This window comes from Protopterus annectens, chromosome 3.part0, assembly GCF_019279795.1.
Source record: "Protopterus annectens isolate FY-2018-M chromosome 3.part0, PAN1.0, whole genome shotgun sequence".
NCBI classification, from domain to species: Eukaryota; Metazoa; Chordata; order Ceratodontiformes; family Protopteridae; genus Protopterus; species Protopterus annectens.
Genome location: NC_056731.1, coordinates 903051886 through 903064912, shown reverse-complemented (window position 1 = coordinate 903064912; position 13027 = coordinate 903051886). Strand labels below are relative to the sequence as shown.

The 13027-nt window shown below is 41.3% G+C and overlaps 1 protein-coding gene across 1 annotated transcript in view; it reads right to left on the bottom strand.

The window, feature by feature from the left end:
* PRKDC (protein kinase, DNA-activated, catalytic subunit) overlaps positions 1 to 13027 on the bottom strand; it is a 4917417-nt gene that overhangs the window by 515087 nt on the left and 4389303 nt on the right. The window contains exon 68 of the mRNA XM_044065724.1: positions 1220 to 1380. Within this exon, the coding sequence (XP_043921659.1) occupies positions 1220 to 1380 (161 nt within the window). The remainder of the gene's footprint in view (positions 1 to 1219; positions 1381 to 13027) is intronic.

Here is a 13027-nt window from a genome sequence, read left to right as displayed (position 1 = left end):
AGTTGGAAGCAGGAAGGATGAGGCAAGAGCCTTTTTTGCAGAGTAGCTAAGAAAGTAGTTGTGGCTATAAAGGGCTCCCCCAGTTTTTGATTTTTTTTATGTTATTATAGATATGAAGGTCAAAGGTTAAGTTGTCGTCTATGATGACACAGAGCAATTTGGTACTGGGAACAATAGCAGTACTATTTTAAATTTGAACACAGAATTCAGACTTGTCAATTTGGCTGTTTTTTTTTTAGGGTAAAAATTAAGAGTTTAGTTTTACTGGGATTAAGGGCGAGATGGTTTTGTAACATCCAGGATTCAGTTGAGGTAAATGCTTCTTGGTTAAGTTGCTGTAGTACAGAGGCAGATTTAGAACAGCAGATTATAGTAGAGTCATCTGCGTATTGGATAACAGTACTATGGGTGAGAGAAGTGTGGAAGTCATTGATGAATACACTGAATTAAAGTGTACCCAGTTTAGAACCCTGGGGTACCCCTGTATTAGTATTGATGAAAGGGGAGGAGTGCTGCCAAATAGTAGATTGTTGCCTATTACTGAGACAGCTGTGGAACCAATGAAGGGTGAGGGGAGAGATGCCAAGGTTGGAGAGTTTAGTAAGCAGAAGGGAGTGGGAAATTGTGATGAATGCTTTTGATAGATCACGAAAGAGTGCAGGGACTATGGATCCAACATCCAGAGCTCTATTTACTGTATCATGTGTACTCGGTAATGATACATACCTCAGCTGTACTAGGTGCTGATACATACCTCAGCTGTACTAGGTGCTGATACATACCTCAGCTGTACTAGGTACTGATACATACCTCATCTGTCCTAGGTAATGATGCATACCTCATCTGTACTAAGTAATGATGCATACCTCATCTGTACTAGGTAATGATGCATACCTCATCTGTACTAGGTAATGATGCATACCTCATCTGTACTAGGTAATGATGCATACCTCATCTGTACTAGGTAATGATGATACCTCATCTGTACTAGGTAATGATGCATACCTCATCTTTACTTGGTAATGATGCATACCTCATCTTTACTAGGTAATGATCTGTACTAGGTAATTGATACATACCTCATCTATACTAGGTACTGATACATACCTCATCTGTACTAGGTACTGATAAATACCTCATCTGTACTAGGTAATGATACATGCCTCATCTGTACTAGGTACTGATGCATACCTCATCTGTACTGGGTAATGATACATACCTCACTTGCCATCAAGTCAAGGGTCTCTGCTGGGTACCATTCTACAAGCTGCAACAACCTTGGAAATCTCAATCGGGCTTCTTTTGAATTCAACTTCAGGGCTTTCAGCATGTTCTCAGCCACAAGAGCTGGGAAGGTTTGTGTTTCGTGAAAATCAATGGCTAACAAAGAAAGCAAAAATGTCACAAAATGAGAGAAAGTCGTATCACAAAAACAGTCAAATAAGTAACCTGACAATTCTTGAGACTAACATCCTTACTACCTCTGATACAAAGTTTGCAATGCAGGTAACCCAATGACCATGCATCTATGTTAAAAGAGGTCTTAAACGAATCATTTTTCAAAATCATCTTTTGATCTAAGCCTCCATGAAAATTACTACCCTATCTCCAACATTCTGTTTATATGTAAGGTATTGTTAAAAAGAAGTTGCTGAACAGATGCATTCTTACTTTACATCTTACAACTTTTTGACTCATGTAAGTCTGGCATTAAACAGAGGAAGAGTACTGAAACAGACCTTATCTGAATTGTTAGAGACTGCCTCATGGCTAAATTTCAAAGGTTATAGTCTTATCTTGGTGTCTTTGATCTCTCAGTGATGTGTGATTCACCTAATCATGGCATCCACAAAGCAGGGTGGAGGTTATTAATTCCATGATGGGCTGCCAGTGGTGACCCCTTGGACCTCTGTACTGAGGCCACTTCTTTTCGGACTGTTATGAAACATGAAAATGAGAAATCTATGGATAACCAGATATGCTTACAATGGCAAACTGTGTGCCATCATTTCTTCAAAAAGCACTTAAGTCATCCAAGGTGATCTACAAAAGTAAAACACCTGGTGTAGTGGAGATGGCCTTATTGTCAGCAAATGTAAACAAATTATGATTGTTAAATAAAAGGTCAAACTGTTAAGAACACCATAAAAGATATGGACACAATATAAGATAATTTAAACTATAACAAATACATTATCTCTCAACATCAGAAACTCTTATTCTGCAGCCAATCTAATTTTAGTCCAAGGAGATCAATGAAGCACTTTATACCTAATTGATCTAACCAATTATTAAATACAAGCATGCATTTAACAGCCTTCAAAACGCTGGAGGAATAACAGGTATAACATTTGAATAAAGAGTCCAGTAAATACCAAAAACTGAGGTCCACCAACAGTATAAATATATATAAACTTTATTGAGCGCTTTTGTCTCACCACAGAGAATTCATCACAATGATGATTATATATTTTTAATACCGCTAGCGGACCTCCATTTTTGGCATTTGGTTGGTTGCTTATTAGCTTTCAAAAAAACTACCTGAAAGTACTTGGGTACAATGACTCTTTTACTGCAAAATCACATGACTGGAAAACTTGCAAGAATTCAAAAGGCTTCAGAGGAACTGACATTAAATTCTAGTTCTTAAGAGGTTGAGACTGCTCCATAAAGCGATATCTGATCTGGATCTATTTAAGTCTGTGTTTGGATTGCACCACTGGGATGTTAATATTTTTTATCAGATAAACATCACCAACAGAAAAAAGTGACATGTGACATACATTGCATAACACCTTTTAAGATTATGGAATACATTTTCCCTTACATACAGAAGTTGGTCATAAACTTTTGTCAAAAATAATTTTCATATATAGATGGGAAGTAGAACATGTCACTATGAGTTTTGTCAATCAAGATTTTTCAAGGCTGGTAGGGATAAGCCTGACGGTCAAACCTATGCACCTATTTCACCATCTGTCATCTTATTAAATTCTATTTATAGGTGGGTAGGACTGGGCAGCCTAAGTGTGAAGGCTAATCACAGTCAGGGGTTACGGTGTTTTTTTTTTTTTTTTTTTTTACTATGCCCTACATTGCTGTATCCTAGTGATGCAGTGGGAACCCAAAGACAAAAGCATTGCCATCCTGACTCTAAAACCACAGCAGGATTTTGGCCCTTTTACTTTTTACCATAGTTTTGGTGACAGTGTAGTATAGATGCAACCTAAGCCTGTAGCCTATTTTCAGGAGAGACCTGAGGTGCTATTTATATTAATTAAGGAAATTATTGCAAGAACATGGGGGAAACTCCCTAAATTTTTATTTGACATGTTTTGAAAAAGAATTTTGACAAAGGGATGGACAAACATATGACAGTACAGACATGCTGATAATTACGTATATATATGCACTGCAATGTAATTTTAAGTATTAAGATAGTTCTACTTTGGGGGGGGGGGGTTCTGAAGTGTTTTCCTGAGAAGCATGGACAGAAAAAAAGCAGGCATTCATGGCATGAAGAAACTGCACTAGCAAGGTTTTATTCCTAGCTTTGTCATGATGTTAGAGGAAGGGAAACAGATGGAAGGATTCAGAATGAATCCCAGCTCTTGTGTTAAGGCTGTGGTAAAAAGGTTTCATTTTTGACTCGCATCAGCTGCAATGAGGAATGACTTCATTATCAGCTAATGTGGATGGCGAATCAACTTCCAGATTATTACTTTCCTGCTGTAGTTAATACTGGTGGGTTCCATTCACCACAATGGCACAGGCACCCCATGCAATCTCCCACATACAGTAAAACACACATTCACATACAACGTATACCTTCATACTTTGTTCCTGTGTTATCAGAACATCTCCAGTGTCTCCTTTTTTCCTGCCTTCATAAATCAAGGATGAATAAATTCATTCATGCTACACATTAGAGCTTTAGAATTAATATCCTTCAGTAAATGCATGCAAATGCAAAAGCTGTTATTCTAGTGACTTTCACAATCAGGATAGAATTAAATTATTTCTCTTATAAACTTACAAAGTCGGTAGAATAACAGCTTCTGCAACAGCAGAAGCAAATCAATAAAATAAATTCAATTTATGGAAGTGTGGCTCAGATTATTTGCAAAGGGTCTGAGTAAGAAGAGCTGAACAGAAAACTGGATTTCATTTCTGAAAAGCTCTGTGGGATTTAAAGCAAAATAAAAGTACTGGCATTTGTGTTTTGCCTGGATACTCTAGATATAGTCCTAAATACACCTGTTGTGAGACTTTTCCTATTTAATAATTTTTAATATTTAATAACATGAATTAACAAGTAGCATTCAAGACGTAACTGAAATTATACACATGTTGCAGAAAAAGAAACAGCTTTCAATTTAAAAGATATATAAAAAGATGACAGGAAGATCAGATGTAAGGGATACAAGTGTGTACAGGAAATAAATCATCATTCTCTTTTGGCTTTTCCCGTTAGGGGTCGCCACAGCGGATCATCTCTTTCCATTTCTTCCTATCCTCTGTATCCTGCTCTGTCACACCAACCGCCTGCGTGTCCCCTCTCACCACATCCATAAACCTTATCTTAGGCCTTCCTCTATTCCTCTTACCTGGCAGCTCCATCCTTAGCATCTTTTTCCCCAATATACCCATCATCCCTCCTCAGCACATGTCCAAACCAACGCAGTCTCGTTTCTCTTGCTTTGTCTCCAAACTGTCCAACATGAGCTGACCCTCTAATATACTGATTCCTAATCCTATCCATCCTAGTCACACCGAGTGCAAACTTAACATCTTTAACTCTGCCACATCCAGCTCTGACTCCTGCCTTTTTGTCAATGCCACTGTCTCCAACCCATATAACATAGCTGGTCTCACTACCCTCTTGTAGACCTTCCCTTTCGCTCTTACTGGTACCAGTCTGTCACAAATCACTCCTGACACTCTTCTCCACCCATTCCACCCTGCCTGTACACTCTTCTTCACCTCTCTTCCACATTCACCATTACTCTGAACTGTTGATCCCAAGTACTTAAACTCGTCCACCTTTACCAACTCTACTCCCTGCATCCTCACCATTCCTCTACCCTCCCTCTCATTTACACACATATATTCTGTCTTAGCCCTGCTGACCTTCATTCCTCTGCTCTCTAGAGCATATCTCCACCTCTCCAGAGTCTCCTCAACCTGATTCCTACTCTCACTACAGATCACAATGTCATCTGCAAACATCATAGTCCATGGGGCCTCCTGTCTGATCTCATCTGTCAACCTGTCCATCACCACTGCAAATAAGAAAGGACTCAGAGCTGATCCTTGATGTAATCCCACCTCCACCTTAAACGGATCTGTCACTCCCACTGCAGTCCTCACCACTGTCACACTACCCTCGTACATATCCTGAACCACTCTTACATACTTCTCTGCCACTCTCGACGTCCTCATACAATACCACAACTCTTCTCTAGGCACCCTGTCATATGCTTTCTCCAAGTCTACAAAGACACAATGCAACTCCTTCTGACCTTCTCTGTATTGCTCCAACAACAGTCTCAGAGCAAACATTGTATCTGTAGTGCTCTTTCCTGACATGAAACCATACTGCTGATCACTAATCATCACCTCCCTTCTTAACCTTGCTTCCACTACTCTTTCCCATAACTTCAAGCTGTGACTAATCAGTTTTATCCCTCTGTAGTTACTGCAGCTCTGCACATCACCCTTATTCTTAAAGATAGGTACCAAAACACTTTTTCCTTCACTCCTCAGGCATCCTCTGACTTTCCAAAATTTCATTAAACAATCTAGTTAGAAATTCCACTGCCATTTTTCCTAAGCACCTCCATGCTTCCATTGGTATGTCATCTGGGCCAACAGCCTTTCCATTCTTCATCCTCTTCATAGCTGCCCTTACTTCCTCCTTGCTAATCTGTTTCACTTCCTGATTCACTATCCCCACATCATCCAACCTTCTCTCTCTCTCATTCTCTTCATTCATCAGCCTCTCAAAATACTCCTTCCATCTACTCAACACACTATCCTCTCTTGTGAGTACCTTTCCCTCACTATCCTTTATCACCCTTACTTGCTGCACTTCTTTCCCAGCTCTGTCCCTCTGTCTAGCTAATCAGTACAGGTCCTTTTCTCCCTCTTTAGTGTCCAATCTCTCATACAACTCTCCATATGCCTTATCCTTAGCTTTCGCCACCTCTCTCTCTGCCATGCGCCTCATCTCCTTATACTCATGTCTACTTTCTTCATCTCTTTGACAATCCCACTTCTTCTTCGCCAGTCTCTTCCTCTGTATACTCTCCTGTACTTCCTCATTCCACCACCAGGTCAACAGGAAATAAATAAGGGTTTTATTTTCAATGGTGCAAATGTGAAGTAAACGGGAGAGCAACTGTGAAAACTAAAAGAGACTGAAAGCAGTCTGGTGGAGCAAATTTGGGAAAAGCAAATTGTAATGGCAGATGAAGTAGAAAAATCTTCAGTCACCCTAGAGTGACAAATTGACCAAATACACTCAGATTTTCAAGCTCAATGGTTCCTTGATGAAATATATTGAGACATAGAAGAGGTGGCTGCAGGAAATAGATGTTTTATCCAGGCATTCAGAGGAAATAACTGTTATGCAAACAGTTGAAAAGGTGATGAAATTAAAATATGAACAAATGATAGGAACTGTCTGAACTTGAGCACAGATCACTGAGACAACTTGGTTTACAAAGTACCACAACAAATTAAAGGGAAAATTGCAAAAACTTTACGAGAAATTGCCTCAGGACATGGACTGGATTTTCCACTGTGGATATTAAGACAGCACATAGATTAAGCAGTCCTAAATCAAGACTGAGATAGCTGCTGAGACCTGTATTGACATATATTGATTAAACTTCAGGCATACCACATGGGAATTCCTTCCATTTTCTCGAGAAGGGAAATAATCTTAATGGCTGCAGACATACCTCTCAACCTCACAGTGCAAGAATTCTGGACATAGCCAAAATAACATACAGGAAAAGGTATAAAATTAGGGACATATTTTTAATATTGCTCTTACAAACTTAGTTGTTAAAATAAGTTTTGCAGTAGTATGTATTGGCTGAAAGATTTGAAGTCTGAAATGCAAGTGTCTGCCATTACTTACAGTGACTCTATATAATCAATCCAAAATAATATGACAGAAAACTACATGCATTAGTAGAAAGTATGTTTGCGGACACAAGGCTTAATGTGGATAATGGCATTTCATTACAAACATGAACAGAAATGCTTTTCTTCCTTCCATAAGGCAGTTTTAAGTTACTGTATCCTGCATTACTTTAAGCCTTCTCTCCACTTGGATTAAATAGCTACATAGACCCTTAACAGGCACAAGATGAACTGGCAAAGAGAAAATGGTTAGGGACAAGCAACCCATCATCAGGTGTAGAAAGGCAAACTATGCACACCTTAAGGGAGAAACTTTCTGTGAAACCCTTTCCTGTTTTCCAAAATAAAATGATGGATAAAACAAAGGAGATGAAACAGTTTTAAAGAGTGAGTGATTCCATTAAAAAGTGCATTGTGAACATTGAGTAAGGACATTATTTAAAAAGAAAGACAACACAATGAAGTTTTCTAAGTACGCAAAAGTCTACTGTGATGATCCCCATTAGTATTTTCCAGCATTTCTTCTGAAAGCAGGATGTTTAATGATTGCGCAGATCATACTTTAACTGAAATGTTATTAGATTTGATCTTGTGCATTAAAAAGGTTGTAAAGAATTTGGGTAATTGTACACTGAAGATTATAAATGTGGTCACAACGAAAGAAAATAAGATATGGAATAACAGTCACAGCAGGTATCCAAAGGGTTTTAAAAAAAGTTAGGGGATTTTATGGAAACAAAAAACTTTAAGTGGAACACAACAGGTTGAAAAGCAATTGAAAGAGGCTAGAATGTCTATACAAGAGTACTTGGAAATATGAATGAACATACAGCAATAGTTTTAGAAAGTAGTTATGTAAAATCTTACCATAACAGTACATGTCCTACTCTTTACCACTGCAGTATTAATAACAAAAGGGATCTCCTGCCAAGGCAGCCCAATGTCTGGCCAGTATACCAAAGCCTTTAGTACTTGCAGGCACTGTACATCACACACACACAAACCTGAGACATGGAGCATAAAGGTGATGTGCAGATGCCCACATTCAGAAAGTACAGTTGTGTACACTTACCATAAATGTAGATGTTCAAATGTATTCACTGTTGAAGTCCTCACATATGGGTTATCCGGCTCCCGGTAGATCTCAGTCGGCCCGAATACCAGAGTCCTGGGTATATGACGTCGGCTGCTGCCGGTTGTAAAATTGATGTCAACACGTCAGGTATAAAGGGAGGTAGCAGACTCCATTTCCTCAATTTTTCTTGCCTTATCTGTCAAGAGCCCCCAGAAGAAGGCTAACCCAGGAATGGAAGCACCTTGCACACATGTCATACAGAAATAAAAATCTGTAGTCTGTGCCTTAGGAAAAAAGGGGGAATGGGGGGCAGGAAACCAGGACTGAAACAATGAATACACACGAATATCTACATATATGTAAGTGTACACAACTGTACTATGTTCTTCATGTTTCACTGTTGCAGCCCTCACATATGGGTTGATTCCCAAAGCCCAGTAAGAAGACAAAGGGGGGGAGGAAGGATCACAGATTAAGGGTTGGTAAGGAGGCCCTGAAAAACTGCAGAGGTAAAACCAGCCCTGGATTTAGAAAACAAAGGTAGATTGTAATGCTCTGTGAAAGTATGGACAGAAGACCAAGTAGCTGCTTCTAGAATGTCCTTAGTAGGCACACTTCAGAGGAAGGCTGCAGAGGTAGAGGCTGCTCTAGTGGAATGGGTCCTAATACCCTGAGGGGGAACCTTCCCATGCTGCAGGTAACAAAAGTGAATACAATGAGCAATACATTTGGAGATGGTTTGTTTTGAAATAGCTTTACCCTGAGCCCCATGAGCAAAACTAACTAACTGTTCAGATTTTCGAAAGGATTTAGTCCAAAGTAAAATCTCAGCTGTCTATGCACATCAAGAAAGTGCAGAATCTTTTCCCCTTTATTTTGGGGACTGTTGAAACATGTAAGCAGGTGAATAGACTGGTTAAGGGTTAAACTGGAAACCACCTTAGGCATAAAGGAGGGATTGGTTCCCAAAGAAACCCAATCTGAGTGAAAAATAATGAAAGGTTCTACTGCCATTAAGGTTTGCAGCTCAGGTACCCTTCTAGCTGAAGTAATAGCTAACAGGAAAGCAGTCTTCCAGGATAGAAACTTCAAATCTGCAGAGGCAGCTGGTTCAAATCCCAAGCAGGAGTAGCAGCTCTTCTGGGAGGTCTAAGATTGCTAGCTCCCCTCAGGAACTGCTTCATCAAGGGGTGAGAAAAAATGGGTTGCTCAAAAGAACAATGAACCAAAATTGCTGAAGCGTGAATTTTGATGGAAGAAAAAGCAAGTCCACCATTAAGCAATCCTGATAGGTAGCCAAGAATGAGTGAAAGCGAAGGATGAGAAGAGTCTGCTCCTTTAGCGAGCATCCAAGAGCAAAATCTCTTCCATATCCGCATAGGATTTTCTTGTGCTAGGCCTCCTGGCTTCATGAAGAACTTCAACCACCTGTTGAGAAAGATTTAAAGTATTAGCCAGGCAGTGAAATGCAAAGTTTGAAGATGAGGATGAAGAAAATTTCCCCCTCCCTGAACCAACAGATCTGGTACCAGGGGAAGATGCCAAGGCTGAGCCTGGGAAAGGCTGTGAAGTAGGGAATGCCAATGCTGCCTGGGCCAATCTGGAGCTATCAGAATAGCCTTTGGTTTTTCATCCCTTATCATTAGCAGCACTCTGGGAAATAGAGGCAGAGAAGGGAATGCATAAACTGAGAAATGTGTCCATGGGAAGGGACAGGCATCCACCCTCCAAGCTTTGTTGTGAAACTCCGTGGTGCAGAAGGTTGGAAGGAGATGATTGGTGTGAGAGGAGAAAAGATTGACTTGTGGGCTGCCCCAATGATGAATGATGCGATGGAAAATGTCCCTGTTCAGTTGCTACTCGTGAGGATCCAGAACATGTCTGCTCAAATAATCCACCAAGGAGTTTAGCCTCCCTGGAATATACTGGGCTATTAGATGCAAGTCCATGGATGCTGCTATGGACCATAGTCTCATGCTTTGTCTGCACAAGGGGTAAGAGTGAGTCCCTCCTTGCTTGTTGATGTACCACACGACTGTGGTATTGTCTGTTCTGATCAGCAGAGTCCAAGGGTAGAGTAGGTCCTTGAAAGCCAGCAAGGCCTGCTGCACTGCCATCAATTCTTTTAAGTTTATCTGCAGATAAATCTGCTGGGTGCTCCAAGCCCCCTGTATGCCCCTGCCCTCCAGATGAGCCCCACATGCAACATCTGAGGTGCCTGCGGTGAGAATCTGGCAGGCAGGCAGTGGGCGGCAAGGCAGACCCTTGTTTTGAGAACAGGCTGTCACCCACCAGAGGAACTCCATTTGTAGACAGGGAATCAGGGGAAAAGAAAAGTCTAAGTCCTGTGTATGTTGACACCAAAGATTCTTGAGGTACCATTGACGTTTTCTCATATGCAGCCTTGCAAACGGATAATCAGAATACATGAAGCCATGATCCCCAGTGCTTGCAGAAATTGCCTTACAGAGAGCTGGGTCATGCTTGCCAAGTTCATGAAGTAAGTGGCAAGATCTTCTTGCTTCTGTTGAGGGAGGAATACCATCTGGGTGGCTGTATTCAGACTCGCTCCCAGGAAAACCATCTCCCTTGAAGGAACCAACTTTGACTTCTTTTTGTTGAGAGTGAGAATGTTCTTCACGAAATCCAAATCCTTTTCTAGTTGTTCTGGGGAGTTTGCTTGAATGAGACAGCAGTCCAGGTAAGGATAAATTTGAATGTTTCTCTGCCTGCAAAAAGCAATGGCTGGAGCCAGGCACTTCGCAAAAACTCTGGGAGCAGTTGATAAGCCAAAGGGCAATGCAGAGAATTGAAAGTGTTGTTCCCCAGCCCTGAAGCGCAGGAACTGCCTGCAACTTTCCCTTATTGGGATGTGCAGATAAGCCTCCTTGAGTTCCAAAGTTACCAGCCATGAGTCCTTGCCCAGCATTGGTAGTAATTGTTGAAGGTTGAGCATCCTGAATTTGGGAATCACCAGAAAAGTGTTTAGAATGGACAGATCCAGAATAGGGCACCAGGTGCCCCCTTTCTTGGGTACCAGAAAAAGCCTTGAATAAAAACCTAGGCCTGCCTGATTTGTAGGAACTGGCTCTTTAGCCCCCATAGTCAGTAGAGAAGAAATTTGAGCTCCTACCTCTGCCCTGCGAGTTCTGGGTATGTCTGGATATCTTTGTAAAACAGGGAAGGTGTGAAAGTAAAACTTGTAACCTTAGTTTACTATATTGAGAACCCATTTGTCATCTGTGATGGTAGACCATACCTCTGCAAACCTGGCTAACCTTCGCCCAAAAGGAAACCCAGGGTCTGCAGAGGTAGGCACAAGTAGGCCGGAGTCATTGAGAATGTTTGCTTTGGGAAGCTGGCTTAGAACTCCCTGATTTAGCAGAAGAATGCCATTATTTTGCCCTTTGAGGGGCAGAAGCCTGGCCTCTGGAAGATCTGAAACCCTAGGCATAGAGCGACCCCTGCTTGCCAGGATCAGGGAAAGACCAATTTTTGGAAGGATAATGCCTACTAAACCGAGGAGGCTGAACCTGAAGGAAATCTTTTACAGCTTGCATAGATTTTGCCTTATCCTCCAACTTCTTTAGTACCTCCTCAGCCTTATTACCAAAAAGATTGTCGTTGTGCAAAGGAACATCCAGCAATTTAGTTTCAACTGGTTCAGAGAGAGGCTGCTCCCTGAGCCAAGCATGCCTTATAATTACGGAACCAGTGGCTGCTGCTCTGCAGGAAGCCTCCAAAGTGTCAAAACTACAATGAAGTGAATGCTTATTAACTAAAGTGGCAGAATTCAGTAAGTCTTGTAAATCGTTGTTCTCCGTCATAGAAGGAATATCTCCAGGTTTAGCCTTAATAGCCTCCAAAGTATGCTGCTGATACTAAAGCATGTGAAAAAGACAATTCACTGATCTAATGGCAAGAGTTGCAGAGGTATAACGTTTTAACCCACCTGTCCAAGGCCCTAAACTCCTTATCAGAAGGCACAGGGTTTTTAGCTCCAGTAGCCTTAACACCCTTGGGACCTTGAGAAATAATTTCTGGATCAGCAGAAGGGTGTTTAAAAAGGAACTGATGAGATTCAGGAACCCTGTAATGCTGATCTGGTTTTCTGGGGGCAAGAGTGACAGAATTAGCAGTTAAAGAATTTTTCATGAAAACATCATCCACAACTTCCAAAACTGGAGGTATAGCCACAGGCTTATGCTGTGGCAAATCTAAAAATTCTTAGACTGTGGAAAATCCTGACATTCCCACTTAAAATGCTATTCAAAGTATTCCCAAAGGAAAAATCTTCTGGAGGGGAGGCAGAAGGGATAGAGTCCTCAGCATCAGAATCCTCAAAGCTAGAAAAAAGTTGAGAATGTCCTTCACCAGCAGACATGCTGGAAATCTCAGAATTTGAGACAGACAAAACATCAGGAGATAATTCCCTAGCCCTTTTAGAAAGGGGAGGGGGGATGAGAGCCCCTAATCAGGGAAAGAAGATCACCAGCCATCTTTACCAACTGGGACTGAGGTACAGAAGGAGAGGCCAACACCTGCCTGTGAGTAGATTTTCAGCTGGAAGGTTTACTAGCTGGAGGGACTCGGGAGGCCTAGCAACTGCACAAGTCTGAATTAAAGTAGTTGGTCTGGTTCTGGACTCATGTCGAAAAGAAGAAGCGTCAGTAGCCGGTGCCTGCAAAGCGGCTCCGGACCAATCTGAGGTGGCAACAGGCAGAGGGTCTGAAGACGAAATAGCAGCCTGCGGCATGGAAGACTCCGTAAAGGTCTCGGCAGAAGCTTGTGGCTGAAAAT